The sequence below is a fragment of the Hypomesus transpacificus genome, chromosome 7, assembly GCF_021917145.1.
Source record: "Hypomesus transpacificus isolate Combined female chromosome 7, fHypTra1, whole genome shotgun sequence".
Lineage (NCBI taxonomy): Eukaryota > Metazoa > Chordata > Actinopteri > Osmeriformes > Osmeridae > Hypomesus > Hypomesus transpacificus.
Window position 1 is genome coordinate 957677 of NC_061066.1, and position 20642 is coordinate 978318.

Consider the following 20642-nt stretch of genomic DNA (forward strand, 5'->3'; position numbering starts at 1 on the left):
CAGTTGTACTATAGATATTGTGGTTGTTTGCGGTTTGACGTTTGGAGTTTCTTCGCTTTGAAACACCCCCCACCAGACTGCTCTGATGAGCGGAGCATTAAAGAGCTCTGCGATAGTGCACTGATACCCAGGGGCAGGAGTGCACTCTTCAACAACCTTCAACCCTCTGATGTTGCGTAATTCCCACCGCGAGCCGAGTCCTGGGCCACTGCCAGGGCAGTCTTCACCTCCACCTGTCCCCCCAGTCTCTCTGCTCCTCTGACACCACTGCTGCCTCAGATACTGCCTCACACACCGCCTTACACACCGCCTGACACAGACAGAGACAGACGGACGGAGGGACACACATACAGTACACACACACGCGCGTACACACACACACACCCGCCGACGCCATGGGCTGCTGCTGTGACAGGAGGTGCGGGCTGATCTCGGGAGCTGTGTTTGGGGCGTTGGTGGCTGTACTTGGAGGCATCCTTATCCCCCTAGGAAACAATGTCATTAAGGACACAGTGGAGAAGGTTGGTGCCGGTTTGCTATTTTGCAGGGGAGGTAAACATATGTGAGGAGTGGTCTGGAGAGAGGGATAGGCAGATACATACAGTCATGTGTTTGGGATGTGGATGCGATGCGACGACTTGTACTCTCAAATCAGAGCGCAGCTTGACTCGGGTGGCAGACAGATCAAAGGGCCTTTATTAGCGATGCGCCGTTTTCAATACGGCAGCGAAGGAGCAGCTGCTCTGTTGGAAATCTTGAGCATCGTTTAAAAATAGCCATCCTCTGTGTCTGCCCGCTTGCAGGAGGCTGTCATCGAGCCTGGCACAACAGCCTATGACAACTGGGTGTCCGCTGGGGCAGTGGTGTATCGACAGTTCTGGTTGTTTGACGTGAAGAACCCCCTGGAGGTGCTTGAGCATGGAGCCAAGCCTGTGGTCATGGAGAGGGGACCCTATGCGTACAAGTAGGTGTGCCTTACTCTGGAGCCTAAGACAAAAGATGTCATCAGATGCATCTGCATGCATCCTTGCATTCTATCACAATGTTATTCCTAAAAAGTATGTTTTTTTTTAAATAGCTTTTTTATAATCTATTATTTCAACTGAATGCCACTGCACGTGTACTGTCCCTTAGCAGGAACATGTTGTACAAAGCGTCATTCATACAGATAACGCTACTCAATCTGATTCTACACATAATAATCAGTTCAAAGGTTTATGCCTGGTGTTTGGAGTTTAAAGGTTTTTTTACTTGTCTGTCTTTAATTACCCCTCCCCCCCCCCCAACCTGTCTCTCCCAGGACCAGGTACTTGGCAAAAGAGAACATAACAGCCTTTCCCAACCACACTGTGTCCTACTTGCTGCCAGCGGGGGCCATCTTTGATCCCTCAATGTCTGTGGGACCAGAGGAGGACATGGTCACTACCCTCAACTTGGCTGTGGCTGTAAGTGGCTCCACTGTGTTGTCAGGAATGGGGTGGGTTTTTAGCATTGCGTGTCTTTGACTTTAAGATGGAAACCTGGACTTCCAGGAGGATTTCATCTTTGGTCGAATGTTTGGGTTCTTGTATGGAATGTTGGTGGGACATCACAGTGGCATTACATGACATAAGTCATCAAAGTAATGAATTTCCTTTGGTATGAGTTTAAAACGACGTGAGGATGTTGCTGAGTTAGCTATAAAAGATTGGACTGTGTTGCTGGAGAACGTCAGTAAACACCTGGGTAAGACATTTTAACCACATGACTGCAGTCATACAGTCTATCTTTGGGTGTGCTCTCAAACAGTTGATAAGGCTGATAAGCCAATATGAATGGTCCTGTCTTCTTGCAAGTCATTATATCTGGAGTCATAATAGAAAACTGTTAATAACTCATACTATGCCTTTATCTATGTGTTAAAGGGAAGGATTATCATAGCCAAGTGTGCTCATAATAGAGTTTACATTTTAAACCAGCCAGCCATGAATGTGTGATGTAATATAGTTGTGTGTTGAATCTCACACCATGAGTGCTCTCTCTCCAGGGTGCGTACACACTGATTCCTAAGCCGTTTCACCTGGTTTTGGAAACGCTCATCAAGAACAACAACGCCTCTCTCTTCCAGCGCCGCTCAGTCAAGGACCTTCTCTGGGGTTACACCGACCCCATCCTTAAGGGAACTGTGGGCATTTTTGCCCCAGTAAGTTATGCTATAATGCGTTATACAGTACCAGTCATGCAATGTGCAATGCAAAGACACAATATAAGTCATTTGTTGGGAAGAGGTGGTTTAAATGATTTTATAACGTCTTCTTACCCTCATACCGTTGTTCTCCAATCTGTTTACAGTACAACGATACCTATGATGGACCCTACAATATCTTCACAGGGAAGGACGATATCTCCAAAGTCTCCACCATTGACATGTTTCAGGGTATGAAGTAAGTTTCCCTCAGAACCCCCACTCTAAAATAACCAGAAAGTTAAGGTAAGAATGTCAATGCTAAATTGTTCTCTAATAGTTTACTATTTGAAGTTGATTCTTTGTCGTTTAGGACCGTGCCTTACTGGAATGACAAATACTGCAACATGATCAATGGCACAGGTAAGTGGTGAAGTTTTTTTTTTTTTCTTATGCTGTGGAAATATTATATAGAAGCACAGGCTATAAGTACCAGACTAACATATTTCTGTTGTTATTGGCATCGGAGTATGTTTTTTTAGTGGAATTAAGGAAAAAAGTCTTAGGGTAGAAGTTCATCATTATTCTCACTAATATTAAATCCTTATCATCGTTGAACTGTGTGTTCCAGATGCATCCTCGTTTTCTCCGTTTCTGGACAAGAAGAAGCCTTTGTTCTTCTTTGTCTCAGACATCTGCAGGTGAGGGGTTTTAAAGAATATGTTGAATGCTCGAATCACGACAATACCATAGCACCATGCACTGTGGAGTGTCCCGACACTCAATTTGAACCATGTTTGTCAATAGTAGAATAATACAGTGGGTGGCTCACCATGATAAGGGAGTTTAGGTTTGTATCTTGCGTTTGTATCCCCCCCACCCTGCAGATTTCATGCACAGTCAGATGATTTGGATACAAGCTGAATAAATGAATGCATGAGTGTATTTTGTAGATGTTACTCTCAATTAATGTCATGTTATTGATGTTATTGATGCTTCGGTGGATCGCCACTAGAGGTCAGCCTAGCACTCACCAAGCCCCGTAAAACAAGGTACCTCACATGTCTACGGAGAATCCTCACACTTCTGATCCCTCTTAGGTCTGTGTCTGCCCAGTATGAGTCCAGCCAGGACCTAAAGGGGATCCAGGTGTACCGCTACACTCTGAATGAGAAGACTCTAGCTGCCCCCTCCATCAACCCTGACAACCAGTGTTACTGCAAGGACATTCTGTCCACCAAAAACTGCACCGTAGGAGGAGTCCTTGGCGTCGGTGCATGCCGTGACGGTGAGAGCCAGCATCAGCTATGAAAGCTAGTGACATCTTGGCCAAGGGATTCGAATCCCACCCATACATGCGATCAATTGTCTGTCAAACTTCCAATAGAAAAGCATCAACGTTTAAATGTTTATGATGTTGTTGTTCCTCTCAGGAACTCCGGTCTACATCTCTCTACCCCATTTCCTGTACGGCACTCCTAGCCTGACAGAGGATGTACTGGGCCTGAGTCCTTCCATAGAGCACCACTTCACATACCTGGATGTAGAGCCAGTAAGCCACAAACAAACCTGGCGCACTAGTGCTAGTTGTAATGTCATGTATTCATTTAGCAGACACTTTTGTTCAAAGGGATTTGAACCTGCAACCTATAGATCCGTAGTAACATGTCCTAGCACTGAGCTAGTTAACACTGTTTAGGTTCTAGTTTACAGGTGATGTACCTGATGGGGATGTTTGCTTCTGTCAGACCACAGGCTTCACTCTGAGGTTTGCCAAGAGGCTTCAGGTCAACATGATGTATGGACCCTCAAAGGTTATCACGTAAGTTCAAGCAATGGGGTCTATACTTAACATACACATTGTCGATTTATGAAGGGACACTAATCATACCGTCTTTTTTCGACAGTGTGTTGAAAAAAGTGAAGGATTACACCATATTCCCTTTAGTTTGGTTAAATGAGGTAAGTCATGGGATACATGCTACACATGGTTGCCTCATCGTGTAGTACCTTTTATTGTCACCCATTGAGTATGTACACCCCAAACAGGCATTCCCAGCAATGTTTCATTCATGTTTCTTCTATTCTGGACTCATTACAAACATGAAATTATTAATGTAGAACCCAGAGTAAATTATTTTAGATTCCCTCAACTGACATAGGGGGCGTATCACGATAGTCTTGCTGTCATTAATGAAGTCTTCATTCCTGTGTGTGTGTTTTGGCAGACTGCATCGCTCGATGATGAGACCGCAGACATCTTTAAGAAAGAGCTGCTGTCCCGTGTCCAGCTGCTGGACATGGTGCAGAAATCTCTGATAGGCATAGGGACAGCCATATTTGTTCTCTGTACGGTGGGGTACTGTATAATAAGACGAAACAACAGCAAATTTGTGTGAGCTTAAGTTCCACAATCTATGAATGGTATAGAAGTCAACAAGCTGCTATAGTGCCTCTGACCTATTTTGACAAATATGTAGCCATTTTTGTAATTTTAGCATATAATGCTAATATAATGTTTATAATGTCCAAAAGCATTGCTTTGATACACAGAGGAACTAATGTGAGAATTTCAAATGATTTGTCAATAGCGTTGTTTTAAACATTGTTAATGTGTTTGGTATGTTCAACTTTTTGCTAAAATCCTAATGTAGTTGGGGATTTGTAGATGAGGCTTCCCCTAATGTGACTGGACTGTTAATGTGATTCTCTGTGCTGGATTCCCACTGTGAGATAAAGGTACTCTGATGGGGTGTTAACATTCAGATGAAAACATGTAAATGCATTCAGTTCAATGTTGAACTGTGAGTCATAAGTATTATTAAAAGGAAAATCGTTTCTTTTTTTCATTTTATGCTGTACTCAAAGGATCTTTTAAAGGTCTTAACACGGCACAATTTTCAATCCAAACCAGACCATTTTGGAACAAAACCCTCCATTGTGCACTTTAAAGCGATATCATTCAGTTTACTTTTCACCCCATGCGGCCTGTAAATCAAAACAGGAATAAAATCAGTCTAGGAGATGATTATTCTGTGGTTCAGCATGTCACCTGGGTTTGTTTGGTTAAAAAGAAGTGTGTGTTGCCCGACTGAGGAGACTCTTTAGTTTGATGGGTTTTAAATGGCCCACTGCAGGTTTTCTGTGGTTACGGGACCTCAGTTAGTGTGGGAATAGAGGCTGACATCCAGGGAAGTGTTTTATTCAGATTACCAGGGACATGTCTGGATGCCCTGACCACCTCTCCTCTCTCTGACCACGGCTACCATAACACAGTCACAGGTGCCCATCCGCTCACACAGTGTGTTCAGTGAAATATTTAGTCAAGGGAACTGTGCAGTAGTGGCTAGATTATGAATGACTCCTTTTAGGACAGAATGTGACTAACGTATGAACATTTTATTGTGGTAAAAAATGTGTTTATATATTTTTAAGAACAGAAGTTAAGAACAGCAACAATAAAATTCACATACAGTTTAATGTATTTATTCAGGCTGACATTACATTAATAAATAGTAATACATAAGTTTCATGAGAACATTGACACAACATTAACTGTGATGATGACAAACCTATGGGAACAATATGTTAGTTATGAAAAAATAATTTGAAAATATATCTCTGCAATGTGCAGATACAGTCATGGTTACCGAATTAATATTGTTGAAATTATATACAGTAGGGTCACACTGATGAACACATATCCACAAAAGTCCAACATTAACATAAGTTACAATGATGAAAATAAGAAATGAACTGTACACAAACCAAAGACATCTATATCTACATTGGCTATACTTGGCGAAACCAAAAAATGAATGACTTATTCACACTATATAAAATGAGGAAGCTAGTTTGACCCTCTCCCAAACTTTGAGTCGAATGATTAATTCACTATGATAGCTCTGATAATAGTTTCATTATGTCCTTCTTGATTCGGCTAGCTTTCAGGGAAAGGAAAAATATTCCCCTAGTTGAACAAAACACTGAATTATACTGACTACGAAATCCAATATATATGCGATTCTGTTATGATTGTGGTCAACCAATACTGTAATCCATTCTAAGACCAGAAACAGCCACAAAGGCACATGCTTCTGTACAGTGACAACAAACTAGCCATGCACAAATTGGTTGCTTGATGTGAAACACAGTGTATAAATCAAACAGATTTACCAGAACGATTTGTCAACAAAGTAGCAATGTTAGCCCAAGGTTGTTTACCTTAAATTGAACTGTATTAAAATGCTTGAGCTAATTAGTGAATGCACAGCCAAGCTGCAATCAATCAGTGTAGCAACACCATGTTGCAATGTGTCGGCTATAGTGTATTGATTCAGAGATGAAGGCTTGGTAACAAGCAATCCTCAGTTTAGGAAACCTATTAGAATATTTAGCATGTATGTGTTTACTAATGTGTTAGAGTGTGTGACAGGGTATGTGCTAGGGTGTATGTGTGTGAGAGAGGGAAGATTCTGCTTTGGCTATTGGCTTGGGAGGCACATCTGCACTCATGGGATACACAGATTAAATGCAACCTAGCAACCACAGAGTACCCAATCAGGATATGGTATGACATTTTGATGAAGCGTGTCCACATTAACATGCCTCTGTGCTTAAACACAAGAACGTATCACCCGTGAGTGTGTGGGAGTGTGTGTGAGTATTCAGGCATGTGTGCATAGCCAAGCTTCCAGGTTCCTGTTCCAGACAATGTACAAGGTTTTTGCATATGGGTGCCAGCTGAACTGGAGGAGTACTCTGGCATATCCACTGTGTTTTAATTTCCGACACCACAGTATGTTTATTAGGACAACTTACACAGTACCACACCATAGACAATCTGTTCTTTGTATAGACAGCCATGGTGGAACATAAGATAAAGAAACAGTTAGAAACCCTGGGAGGAGCAGGACTTTCCATGTTAACAGAACAAAAAATTCTGAGCATACCTTTAAGAATACAGGCTAACACGACACCTTGAACATAAATCTGTAAATTTAGCAAAAATATTAAGTGAAGTAGATGTAAACAAAAACACAGTATGACTATAATTGTAAATTATCTTTGCAGGGCGAGCCTTATAGCCAGTGTCCACAGTAAAACATACTCACACACTCCACAATGTTTCTGTTATTCACATTGCCCAGCCATGAGGATTTGTACTCTGCATGTGTTTGAAGCCAACCTGACGCGCTCTCAAGCTGAAGAAAGAAAGACATTTGTGACGATTGATTGTAACTCATGAATCCACATCATTCGTGTTGTGTTTGCGTATACTGCATCACAGCCCTCAGGTGCGAGAGCCTCATGCATATAGTGTAAGACGAGAGAAAGCCCAGGCTATGATCACAGTCCCTCACATTCAACTCCACCATACACGACATGGAGCAGGGACCAGAGTAAGCCTTTAGATCCACTGGGTGGAACATCAGAGTCTGTGTTGTAGTGTGTGTGTGTGTGTGTGTGTGTGTGTGTGCGTGTGGGGGGGGGGTAGTATGTGAGTGTGTGTGCTTATTACCGAGTCACCCTACTCTTCCTAACCCTTGTGTTCAAACCCCGGGAAGGTGATTCCGGCGGTTCCGGCTCTTCCTGTGGTCCATCAGAGGCTTGAGCTTGGCCAGGTCTCCCCGGAGGGGCCCCTGGTGCATGCTCTGGAGCTGCTTCCTCTCCTTGCAGTACTGCTGCACGGCCAGGCTCTCCGCAGGGCTGAAGGCAGCCAGGAGGGCCTTGGGGTGGAGGGAGCTGGCCCACGCCCAGGGGGACTGCTGCTTGTCTGTCAGCACGCTCACCATGGCCTCGCTCAGGACCCTCAGACGGATTTTGGCCGCGGTGCGTTTGAAGGTGTTCTCGGTAGCCAGGCAGTAGTACAGGCCCTGGTCGGACAGCTGGACAGAGCGTAGGAGCAGGCCGTACTCTGTGGAGAGCACCCTGTCACTCAGCTTTACCTGGAGGGGGGAGGGGAAGAGGGACACAATATATATATATACCGTATATATAGATAGATACATAGAGACAGGCACATTTAGAAAGAGAGAGAGAGAGAGAGAGAGAGAGAGAGAGAGAGAGAGAGAGAGCAAGAGAGAGAGAGAGAGAGAGAGAGAGAGAGAGAGAGAGAGAGAGGTGGTTTCACAATCATACTTACAATAGAATATTGTATAAACTGTCAGTTTAAAGTACTGGCTCATATGCATCACTTGAAATAGCCCTCCCAGGGCATAATAATATTAGCCCCTAGTTCACCAGTTTCAGAGTCAAGCTGGATCTTATAATAGTTGGAAGTTAAAATGTCCAATTTACTGTAAGAATTAAATTAAATAAGGACAGGCTTTTCTACCTTTTAGTGAAACCAATACCAAAGTAATGGAAGAACTTTATGAGCAAGAAATAATTCAAGGCTAAATTTGTTAAAGATGTGAGTCCATCTCATGCTGCTACCCCCTGTGTGTAGTTCCATTTAACCATGGTATAAGGTGGAGTTAGGACAGCTTCTAAAAGTGTCGGTTATTTCTGAAATATTTCCCTGCAGAGAATACCACTCATTAGTTATGGCCCATATCCTGTTTGATCTTTACTGCAGCTGATTATACTGTTCGGTACCACCGCCAGTAAAAAACTTGAAATATCAATTCTGAAGCATTGCAAACTAGGATCAAGCTCAGAGCACATTCATTTGAATGACTTGAATGACACAATATCAGACAGTAACAGTCTCTGTACTCCCTAATGTATCTCAATATGCTGGGGGAAAAGGAGAACTGGTCATTGGTCTCATTCATATCAAAGAGATTATATTTTATGGCTCGTCTGTTATTCATTTACAGGGAATCGGGAGTTTACTGCGTTTCGCATGAAGCTATCCACATCTGTGACCTTGAAAGGGGATGTTTGACCCCTGCGTGAACTCTGACCTCTTTCCGTCTGTCGTTGTCTCTCTGGATGAGCCAGCGGATGGAAGCCTGGGGAGATTTGGGCAGACACTCTAGGAAGGTAGTGTTGTTCTTCACTCCGTACTGCGTCATCTCCACTGCATTTCTGTAAGCTAGCAAACACACACACACACACGTACACACTTCAATATCACTGATCAGCAGATTGCAGAGCTGTAGTCATCTCACTCTGTTCTGGATATTTGTGTGTTAGGGGAGGGTGACCAGACCAAAGATGAGAATGTGACTCTCGCATCCCTATCAAACCCCAACCTAATCATCAAGCGCACTGCTTCATGGGAGTTTGCATGCACAATGAAAAGCTTCCTGTTGCTGACAGACAGATCCAGGCTGACCTTGACTTCAGCTGCCAACATTGTCATCTCTTGTTTGTGTTCTGGCAAGTAATCTGTCAGTGTTCTGGATGAATGACAGTTTATAGACTAATTAGTGTAATGGCCATATGGTAAGATCTCATGGGACACATTCGTTCACAGAAAACCCTCGAGACTGAGACTCCCTCACTGCTGGACTGAAGTATGGCAGCTGACGCTCTGACTCATCGCTCTGAACTGGAGAGAACACCACACCCCCAAAACATAACGCTCATACACACACTCACACATCCCCAGGCACATGCAAACACACTGTGAGTGCACCCGTTACTGAACCTTCATACTTGAATATTACCAGAGGGTCTGGATCTAAATGACACCCTTTCCGATGATTCAGTGGCCCCCATCAGGTGTGCATGGTAAATATGAAGTGAGTTCATTGATGGGGTGTACCATACCTTTCAGGTTGAATCCCCTGCACTGTGTTAGAGGGTTTCCATGGATAATGTCCTGCCTCCTGCTTCTCCTGGGTAGCAGAGGGTACACACACACAGAGACACATCACACATTTTTTAATATTACTCTGCAAAGTATGTTATCAAGCTGCAGAACACTATATATCTGAAAGGATTAGGAGCTTTCCTGGCTGAAACCACAAATGGCAACCATTCTGTCAACTGAGAGTGAAGAAAGAAGGATGTTGAGCCAGACTCGGGGCTGTTTGAGGAAAATCTGACTGTGTGATTCCACCGTATGGTGCCGTCTCACTTCCAACACTTACAGGATGGCGCAGAATAAACAGCTGACACCTTTCAAGCAGATCGAGGCTCGAGAGAGTGGGTAGGGATGCTCTCTGTTCCAGGACCAAGCTGAACATGACCTGTGGCTGACTGATAGTGGGAGGGGGGGGGGGGGGGGGTAGGGAGTGCATGCTGGGTAGTCCTGTCTCTGTTTACTTTTCTCTTGGACAAAAACAACTTTAACTGAGTCAATTACTGTGTAAACGTTTTCTTTTACTGTCAGTCATTACATGAGGTAAGCTGAAGTGAAGGAAGGTGTTAATGTGTAACCTTTAACAAGCAGGGCCCAGCTGGAGCAGTCTGTGTTGCAACCAGAAGTGTGTGTACCATCGTGTGTTGGAATCAGGAGGGTGTGTACCAGTGTGTGTTAGAATCAGGAGGATGTGTATAAGCGTGTGTTCGAATCAGAAGTGTGTGTACCAGTTTGTGTTAGAATCAGAAGTGTGTGTAGAAGTGTGTGTTATCAGGAGTGTGTACCTCTTGCCAGAGGGGTAGAAGCGCGAGCAGCTCAGGCCGTCCCAGGCACAGTAGGGGTCTCTGGCCAGACAGCAGTCGGCACATGCCTCCCCGTAGGCATGGCAACGGTGCAGGGACACCTGGGAGACCCCATGCTCGGAGCTGACGTAAAGTTGTTGCTGTAAGTCGACAGTTCAAAGGTCAACCAGACAGATGATAAATTACTTAGTGACAGAAGAATGGAGCATTTATGCTAAAATATTGGGTTATTATACATGTTTTTGCTTTGTCAGTGTCCTTAACAAGTGATTGTCACCAGTGTATGATACTGCATAGAAAGATGTTGAGTAGTGGATGAGATACCAACATACCTTTTTAGACGATATCCTTAAGTTTGTCACTGGTGCCTGGTTCTGAAATAAAAACAAATAAAAGACTAAATTGGCCAAATACAACATTGTGAAAGTGAAACTATTGAATGCACAATGCAGTCAAGATGCATTCAGACACTACTGCAGACTTTGCTCTGACAGACCTAGCATCACACAGGGCCTATCTGAGATCAACAGTCGAGGCCAAGAGAGCACGTGTGAAGATTCTGGAGAGGTGATAAAGTATCTGGATCTGGCGTGTATGTTTCTCAGCTGTACGAATGGTGCCCAGGTCATCTATCTCCTGTCTTGAACGTGGCCCCGTGCATTAGCAGTCCAGCTGCTCCACCCCTCTCTGCTCCACCCCTGTCTGCTCCACCCCTCTCTGCTGCACCCCTGTTTGCTCCAAATCTCTTTGTGTGGTGGCCAAGCTTCCTTTGGTTGCTTCCCTTTGATGTGAGGGAAGAAGAGGGAAAGAGAAATAGAGAGAGGGAGAGAGAGATAGATAGAGTCAGAGAGAGTGAAAAGGAAGGGGAGAAATAGCGAGGGAGAGAAAAAGAAAGAGAGAGGGAGAGAGAAAGAGGGAGAGAAAGGACCGAACCTTAAACACTTCCAGCTCCTCCAGGATTAGATCCTCGTCCAGGGAACGATTGGTAGGCAGGGCAATTACCTTCTGCACTGTTCCTTTATCTGAAGGAGGACACACAAACACACACACACAGGAGACAGTCCTTAGACATTAGTCCAGTCCACACAGTCCAGACAGACACCAACCTCACCACAGGCCAAGTGCACCGAAGGGTCGTGCGTGCGGTCCATGGAATTAGAATACAAAATGGAAACCACCCTTGAAAAAATAAATAAAACCAGCTCTGTTTCCCCTCTCACATATTTGTCTTTGAATTAAGCGTGATTGCTGTGACCAGTATCAACAGAGCCCAGTAGTGGGGGGGGACTTCAGAATTCACAGAGGATCTGAGGACATAGGCCACAGGGAGGACAGAAGCACCACAACCCAGGCTCACGTCTGTTTATCCCCCTTTTCTGAGGGAGGAGAGAGAGAGCAGGAGTTACAGCCATGAGCTCCTGGAAATCCCTGATAAAATCCCCTCTCATCCCAGACACAAAGCACCCGCTGCTCTGCCTACCCGGCTGCCGGCAGACACTGCTGGCGTCCCTTCAGGAATCTGGAAGGCTGATAAACATAAGCAGCTGTGTGTGTGTGAGAGAGAAAGACTCCCTGGATGGTTCAACTCCACAGCAGAGTTCTGCCTCAGTAACCATCCCTTTATGGAGTTAGATTAGTTTCATAATTCAAACAAACAAACGCAACACGATTCAAACAAACTTAACACGATCCAAACAAACGTAACACGATTCATACAAACATAACACGAATCAAACAAACAAACGTAACACGATTCAAACAAACGTAACACGATTCACAAATGTATTTCGTGATTCACAAATGTAAAGCGATTCACAAATAAATGACCTTATTACATTCGTTTGCAACCTGACAAACACAAGTTACAAATCCCTGCATTCGTTGGTGTGAATCCTTGCATTCGTTCGTGTGGATTTTTGGAACTTTCCTGACGCGCTTTGATCCACAAATGCATTTTTTCTAAAAGATATCCTCAGCAGCCTATCAGATCGTCTCTTCCAATTTTAGCCAATCACATTAACGTGTCTATGTGGACTTCAACAACCTGCCATAATGACGGACATCGTCTCCTTCAGATCACGAGCAATGTCGTCTGGTAGCATGTAGGTGAAATATTGCTTGTTAATCTTATTAAACCGATGATCATACCTGATTAAATATTGTTGAGAATGGCAGGATTCATGTTTAGTCATTTTCCGTGTTTCCTAGGCTAACGCAGAGCCCGTCTACCCATATTAGACATTCTCCGGTGATTGGCTAAAATTGGAGACATCTGATAGGCTGCAGAGGATATCTTTTAGAAAAAATGCATTTGTGGATCAAAGCGCGTCAGGAAAGTTCCAAAAATCCACACGAACGAATGCAAGGATTCATACCAACGAATGCAGGGATTTGTAACTTGTGTTTGTCAGGTTGCAAACGAATGTAATAGGGTCATTTATTTGTGAATCGTGTTACGTTTGTTTGAATCGTGTTATGTTTGTATGAATCGTGTTGCGTTTGTTTGGATCGTGTTAAGTTTGTTTGAATCGTGTTGCGTTTGTTTGTTTGAATTATGAAACTAATCTAACTCCATATCCCTTTACCTCAAAGCTGCTGGCTGCTGGACCAGGCCCCACTTCTACGTACCTTGCCTATCTGTCACTGACAGTTCTAGCAGTGGGTGTACTCTCTAAAAACTCATAATTCATAGAAAAAGTGTATCGCACGATCACAAATCTCATTTCTACACATTTTTATGGAGCGTGTACAAATGTTTGTGCCACATACCGGTGGGCTACTGTGCAGGAGTGATGAAACAGCTGTGCTCTGATTGGCCTTACACATCCGTGCTCAAAGTAGATAATTGCTTTCCTCTGACTTTGAGTCAGCATTATGGATGGAAAAATGTGGCAGCAGCCATTTTGATCAATTGTGTTAAATGCACTGACAGGAATTGCATTGAAACACACTGCACAGTCAGTAAAAAGGATGAGATAGTGAGAACAAAGCAAAAGGCACAGATGGGGACACTGGATCTGTTCCAAAGAAGGAAATGTTTCACAACATCAGTCATTCTAACGTGACGCATCCTGGACGAAACCCGGTTCACGGCAACATTGAAGGTGGACCAGAGGGTGCATGGTGTCCAGTACCTGTTCCCAGAAACAGCACCTGGTAGTGGCCGTCAGCAGCGATGACCTGGTCCACAGCGATGGACGTGTACTTGTAGTCAGCGTTGGTGCGCACCACCAGGGGCCGTCTGCCGATTGGGTAGATGGAATTATACATGACTGGGTGATTTCTGACGAACGTCACCACCTCGTCTGGGAACTCCTTGGTTGAGTGGATGTCTGGAGTGAACGCCCCACCAGGGCACTGCACGCAGAGAGGAGAGATAGCAAGAAGAGATTAAAAGATAGGAGATAAAGAAAGAGAGGGGAATATAGATAAGAGGAGAGAGATTAGCTCTGTGACATAGGTGGATCTATTTCCAGTCAGACTTTTTGAAATGAGCATGATAAACATAAAAACACAGACTGTATATTGCTCAATCTCTCTTTATCACTGTTACGAGATACTGAATATTTCTTTCAGTTATTCGCGTGTACTGTCATGCAATGAGTGACAGAGGTTTTCTCAGGGCTGCTGAACTCACAGTTCCAGGCCGGGGATAGGGGATGCGCCCCTGGTAGGCCACCCACTGGAAGTTAGGCCCCTCTCTGTGTGCGAATGGCCCGTTGAAGACGGTCAGAATGTCAGCCATGTTGTACGCACACACGGCCGAGCCCTTAAACACAGAGCTGGGGGGAGGAGACACACAAATTCAGGATCTGTGAATCCGCCCAGTTAAAACATCACAGTCCCTCCGAAACCTGCTGTTTTTCAGAGATCTAAGGCATATCATCTGGGTGGAACCACTGCCATCCTCCAGAGGGGACACCGCGCCCTGCTCCACACCCCCCACCAGAAGGATATGGTGTGGATTGTCCCGGTCACTTCTAACCACACTAGTGTTAAACAGAAAAGCCCTTTTGTTCAAAGAGCAGACCACAGTCGTGTGAAGGAGAGGAAAAGGAAGAAACACATTGTGGACATAGAAATAACAAAGTGTGCTGAGACCTCAAGGCTCCCTCTGTTTCAATTGGCTAGAGACAGACAGACCGGCAACACTACTGTAGCCTTGATCTGGTTCTCGGGTTACCGGTGAAACAAGGGCCTGTTGCAAGGTCACAAGAGGTTAACTATGCAGACCAATTAGAGGACAGAATGACCTTGTAGATTGACCAGTACATATTAACACTGGCTTGTTACTATGAGCAACATCGCTAAAACATGCAACATTATTGATATAATCCAGTATAAGTGTATCTTCCTTGCATCAACACTCATTTTTAATGGGAAAGTGTTGCAGAGCACTATTCAAAAATAGACTTTGTAAAAAAGGTGAGAAATAGTCTGCTGCAACACTAACACTGCACATAAAGGTAGATAATAAATGTGAGAACCATAGTCTAAGTCAACACTCTAGCAGCGTATATATGAGTCTCTTGAGTTAGCCGTTACTTTACTGTAACAAGACACTGTCTCCTCTCCGCAGGGAATCCCTCATCACATGACTCCCACTTAGATCTGGTGCTGGCTAGCATAGTTAGCATAGCATCCAAGGCCCGAGAGCAATATTAGCATTGGCCTCACCTTGTTGACGTGAAGACTCCAAACACCAGCAAGCTTTTAGGCTGCTCAGTCTCCAGTAAAAACACACTCTCTGGTAGGGACAGAACACAGATTCATCTTGTGAGTCAGCATTTAGCGGACTCTTCATCAGTCATGGTCATGAAGAGGGCATGAAGGGGAGTGGGGAGGAATGAACTAACATGCTGTGATAGGCCTAGACTCAAAGACAAACGCATTGTAAGACAGGACTCTCCTGCATTGGCTTTCATTTCAAAGTCAGATGGATACTGCTCATAAATGACCAAAACCTGTAAATCTGATAATATGGTGATTTGCAGGCCTTAACTGACTGACTATTTGCATGCTGTAGGTCTGGGCTGGTGGGATTCATCGATACATTTAAGAGTGTGTGTGTTTGTCTCACCAAGCTCATCAAAGTGAGTCTCAGTGCCATCCTCCTCCAGCACTGAACACACCATCCGGGCCTTCAGGAAGGTGGTCCACTTATTCACCAAGCTCCGCTGGCCTCCGATGTCATTCTACAAATCCAGACATTATGTTTAACATCTAAAAGATTACACACACACACAAACACTCAACAAAAACACACCCACATACATTCACCATTCTTCTTGAACACACTTACCGGACACACTCTGGCGACCATGGTGTGGATGTTCTTGGTATTTCCGCTGTTGTCTGTCATTCTTTCCCGGAAGAAGAAATAAAGTTTTGCATCGTTGGGGTCCGATCCGTCTGGTATCAACTGGGCATCGATGAAGATGGGTTCTAAGAGAGGCAAAGTAAACGTTGTAGTCCGAAACAATGCTGGGCGGTTTGCTTCTCTTAGATGTACAGTACTTGAGAAAAGTAAGTATATCTGCAATCTCGAGATTGTAGTTGAATCCATTCTAGTCAGCTTCATCATCATCATTATCATTATGTCATTGCTATGTTCATCAGCAGTCAATGGAAGGATAAAGTGCATCATTATAGCTCACCACTCAGCCACTTGGAGTTGTGCTGGTCTGTCCTCACTGCGTTCCTGATGGTGAGGCTCCTGAAGATGGCAGCATCTGTCCCCATGAAGTCAATATACATGCCTGAGAACAGCTCCTGGTCTGAGGAGAGCACACACAGTATGGCATCTGGTCATCTTCACACACACACACACACACACACACACACACACACACACACACACACACACCTGACCAAACAAAACACTACAACTCCCACACTGCTTTAGGCGCTGACCTTTTAACACCTCTTAACAGACACTCAAAAATATTTTCCAAGTGCAATAACAGTGATGGAAATTCTTCTGTGATTGATTGCTTCGCCTGAAACAGAAAGTCTATCATGATGACAGTAAATCGCTAATGCAGTTAACCTTGGCCAGATTTACAGGCCTTGTGTTTGAGACTCACTTTACTCCACTAATAGCCTAGCACAGAGGGCAATCCTTTGGCAACATGCTTTCTATCATTCCATTACTCTGTCACTTCATCATTCCATCAGCCCCCCCCAGTCCCAGCCTCCCTTCACGCCCAGCCTCTAAACCCCAGGCCTGTAGCTTTCTGGGGTTATGGCCCTGGTCCAAGCCTGGCCGTTCTTGGAGGGAAAGTGTTGACAGGCCTCCCGACAGCCCTACAGAGTCCAGTATGAGGGGACTTCAGTGTGGGGACGGGCAGATACAGATAAGGTCTCTTTTATCTGGCCCAGACACTGGCTCTGATTGTTCTGGTCTGAGTCAGGGGCTACCTCTCCCCAGTGCTGGATCACTGCTCTCACACAGCAAGCCTGCCAGTGCTCTCGGGTGAGGGGGTTGGCAGAGCAGAGGGGGGTGGGGGTTGACGTTCAGTGTCCTCCCTGCTCGCCCGCCCCTTGTGACCGGATGTCCTACGCTGCCAGATGAGGCCGCTGACTCGGCGACGCTCGAGTGTCGGAAAGCCGAGATGTTGCGTGCGACACGTCGGCTCCTCAGCCCCGCTATCTGACTGTGTCAACAGCAACCTGACACGCACGGACCAATCAGAGATCAAGAGGACAACATGGCGTGACATAGGGGGTGTGCGGCCTGACCTGAGAGGTCGCAGATAAGGAGGGGTGAGGGGGGAATGGAGGGGGCCATGGGGGCATGTGTGGGGTGAAGAGATAAAAATACATCTACGGAGAGAGAGACAGAGATGAGACCAGAAACAGGCAGACGCCATAGAGAGACCGGAGAGAGAGGTAGAAAGACAGAGAGGAAGGAGGAGAGGAAGAGAGACAGACATAGAGAGACCGAGAGAGACAGAGAGATAAATAGGACTCACTGAGCATGACGGAGACAGTGTTGACCTGGGGATTGAAGGAGCAGCGACCCTTGCCAGATTCCGCTCGCGAGTCGATGTGGAACACTTGCTCCTGCAGGACAAGAGAGGGAATCAGGAATAGAGAGACAGGTTTCTATTGAAATATTGGGGGAATGTGTGGGGGATATTAGGTTGAGGGTGATCTGTGTGTATGGGCCACAGGGGAGGGTGGCGAGGGGGGAATTGGTTGAGTGTGTGGCCCCTCATTGTGCCACAAACCGGGTGTTGGTGGTGGGGGGGGGTTTCAATGTGGAGTTAGGGGGCACGGGTGAAGTAAGTGTGGAAGCTTGGAGGGTTTTGTTTAGCGCACTACCCCTCATTTGGACGGGCGTAATTCCCGTGGGGTCCAGAAGCGTTTAGGCTACGTCTTCTTGCCTCGGTCTTTGGGACCGGTGTCGGGCCGGGTGCTCCATGTATTTTTCTCGGACGATGATGGGGTCCTCTTGACGGTGCAGGCCCGGGTGCCGGTCTTTGGTCGGGGGTACTGGTGCCTCAACCTGGGGGTCCTGGAGGAGCAGGCGTTCTGCAACTCCGTGGCCCATTTCTATCAGGGCCTTGTGGGCCTTAAGCCCTTCTACGCAGGGGTGGTGGGAGACTGTTAAGGCCTGACTAAGGGACTTTATCCAGGGGCACTGCAGGAGGCAGGCGAAGGCTTTGAGGGCGGAGATCGCACGGCTGCAGCACCACCTTGAGCTGGAGCATCGCTTGGGAAACCTGTAAGTGTCCCCCGACGTGCAGCGGTGTGCCGCTCTCAAGGTCCGTTTTAGGGTCATCCACGAGCCTCGTGCTCGCGCCTACCTCTTGAGGGCGCGTCAAGATTTCTTGGAAGGGAATGAGATGTGCTCGGCCTCTTTCCTTGCCTCTTTAAAGGCGGCGAAGAGGAGGTCAGTGTTCGCGGGGGTGAGGGACCTCCGGGGCCACATAGCAATGGAGCCTGCCCGTATGGTGGAGGCCGCCACCGACTACTACCGTGTTTTGTTTAGTGCTAGGGAGGTAGATGCAAGTTATGACAAGGTCTTGCTTAACGCGTTGACCCGGCGGGCGCCTCCAGATCTGGCGGCGGCCATAGAGGCACCGTTGTCCCTTAGGGAGCTGGAGGGAGCACTGAGGCGCATGGGCCGGCGGAAGGTGCCGGGCCTCGATGGACTGCCGGCCGAGTTCTATCTCAAGTTCTGGGATGTGATCGGGCACATTCTGACGGCCGTCAGAAATGGTGACCTCTGTGGTAATGGCTCTATGATGGCTCCAAATTAGAAAATATGGTTCCAGATTAGTGTGAAGGGATAAAATAACTACCCCAAACCATTGATTGAAGTTGTATCTCCTTTGGGAAGCAGTTACGGTGGGGTCACACATAATTTAAATCTTTTTTTTGGGGTCACATATTCTGATGGCCGTCAGAAATGGTGACCTTTGTGGTAATGGTTCTGTGATGGCTCCAAATCAGAAAATATGGTTCCAGATTAGTGTTAAGGAGTTAAATAACTACCCTAAACCATTGTTTGAAGTTTTATCTCCTTTGGGAAGCAGTTACGGTGGGGTCACACATCATTTCGATCTTTTTTTGGGGTCACACATTCTGACGGCCGTCAGAAATGGTGACCCTTGTGGTAATGGCTCTGTGATGGCTCCAAATCAGAAAATAAGGTTCCAGATTAGTGTTAAGGAGTTAAATAACTACCCTAAACCATTGTTTGAAGTTTTAACTCCTTTGGGAAGCAGTTACGGTGGGAACACACATTCTTTTAAACATTTTTATAGATTTTTTATTTTTTTGGTCACACATTTTGACTGCCGTCAGAAATTGTGACTTTTGTAGTAATGGCTCTGTGATGGCTCCAAATCAGAAAATATGGTTCCAGATTAGTGTTAAGGGATGAAATAACTACCCCAAACCATGACTTGAAGTTTTAACTCCTTTGGGAAGAAGTTATGGCGGTAACACACATTCTTAAAAAAAAAAAAATAATAATAATTGTAAAAAAAAGAAATTTGGGGGGGGTCACACATTCTGACGTTCTTTGACCTCTTTGGCAAAAAAGAAGAGATGAAGTGCATTCCACATGATCCTGTGGTGTCCTGCGCCTGGTTTTTACAGTCACTGGTCTGGATGGGATATTGAATGGAACATTCCATGAAGGAGAGGAGGACTTTCTTCCTAATGTGTTAACATCATGTGGTTCACCCCCCTTCCCTTGGGCCCCTACCCCTCAGTCAAGTGATTCATCCAACTTTTACAGGCACCTTTGTGACTATCCCCATCCCCCCTCTCTATCTCCTGGCAGGGGGATGTGATGAAGATGCTTCAGTCACTGCGGGACTAGTGTTTAGGAAACCAGGTTCCTCTCAAAGTGGTGGTGTTGAGATCTGGACGCTGTCTGTCTCTGGCACTGAACGCCGCCATTCCTCGCCAGTCTGAACACTGGCGTCACTCCTGTACACACGGGCGCCCCTGTCAGTCGTCTTCCATGCCGGGGAGTGACTCAACCTGGCCGGCCTCAGATACAATGCGGCCAGGCCTACGCATTAACATCCCATAATAGCATCTTAGCATACTTACCAGAGCCAGACTAAGACTCTGACACGTTCGAGCCAGGAGGGGTGAAACAGAACCTTTCAAACAAAAGCCCACGTGACACAAGACGAGGCCCAGCCGAGAGAGTCTGCCTCAGAGCTTCATGCTTATTAGCTTTTGGCAGACGCTGCTATGGTTAGACTGCAGGAACCGCACGTCTCTCCTGGAGGGGTTTCCCGCTCTTACTTCCAGGGTTCCTGCTGGCGGACACAAGGGCAGACGTCCCAGAAGGCAGTGCTCCTCCCTCCCACCATCCCTCCCTTCTCTGGTCTCAGAGAGGCTGATATTTGAGGCTGTAACCTTGAGGCTGTCACGGTGGCTTTCCCGAAGG

General features: G+C 45.8%; 2 protein-coding genes across 2 annotated transcripts; one reads left to right on the forward strand and one right to left on the reverse strand.

Moving 5' to 3' along the window:
• The first annotated feature begins 363 nt into the window (after positions 1-363).
• Positions 364-5077, forward strand: cd36 (CD36 molecule (thrombospondin receptor)). The gene is made up of 12 exons (XM_047022943.1): positions 364-521; positions 804-964; positions 1301-1445; positions 2027-2182; positions 2332-2423; positions 2538-2587; positions 2796-2865; positions 3265-3452; positions 3598-3716; positions 3913-3986; positions 4072-4126; positions 4393-5077. Exons 1-12 carry the CDS (start codon positions 396-398, stop codon positions 4561-4563), a joined length of 1407 nt encoding a protein of 468 aa, XP_046878899.1. The 5' UTR covers positions 364-395; the 3' UTR covers positions 4564-5077.
• A 557-nt stretch (positions 5078-5634) lies between these two features.
• sema3c (sema domain, immunoglobulin domain (Ig), short basic domain, secreted, (semaphorin) 3C) lies at positions 5635-18509 on the reverse strand. The gene is made up of 14 exons (XM_047023256.1): positions 18102-18509; positions 17698-17830; positions 16381-16500; positions 16026-16168; positions 15804-15918; positions 15401-15470; positions 14361-14505; positions 13858-14080; positions 11657-11745; positions 11056-11097; positions 10706-10863; positions 9887-9954; positions 9076-9206; positions 5635-8112 (listed from the first exon to the last, which is right to left on the reverse strand). Exons 1-14 carry the CDS (start codon positions 18507-18509, stop codon positions 7717-7719), a joined length of 2241 nt encoding a protein of 746 aa, XP_046879212.1. The 3' UTR covers positions 5635-7716.
• Positions 18510-20642: the final 2133 nt, after the last annotated feature.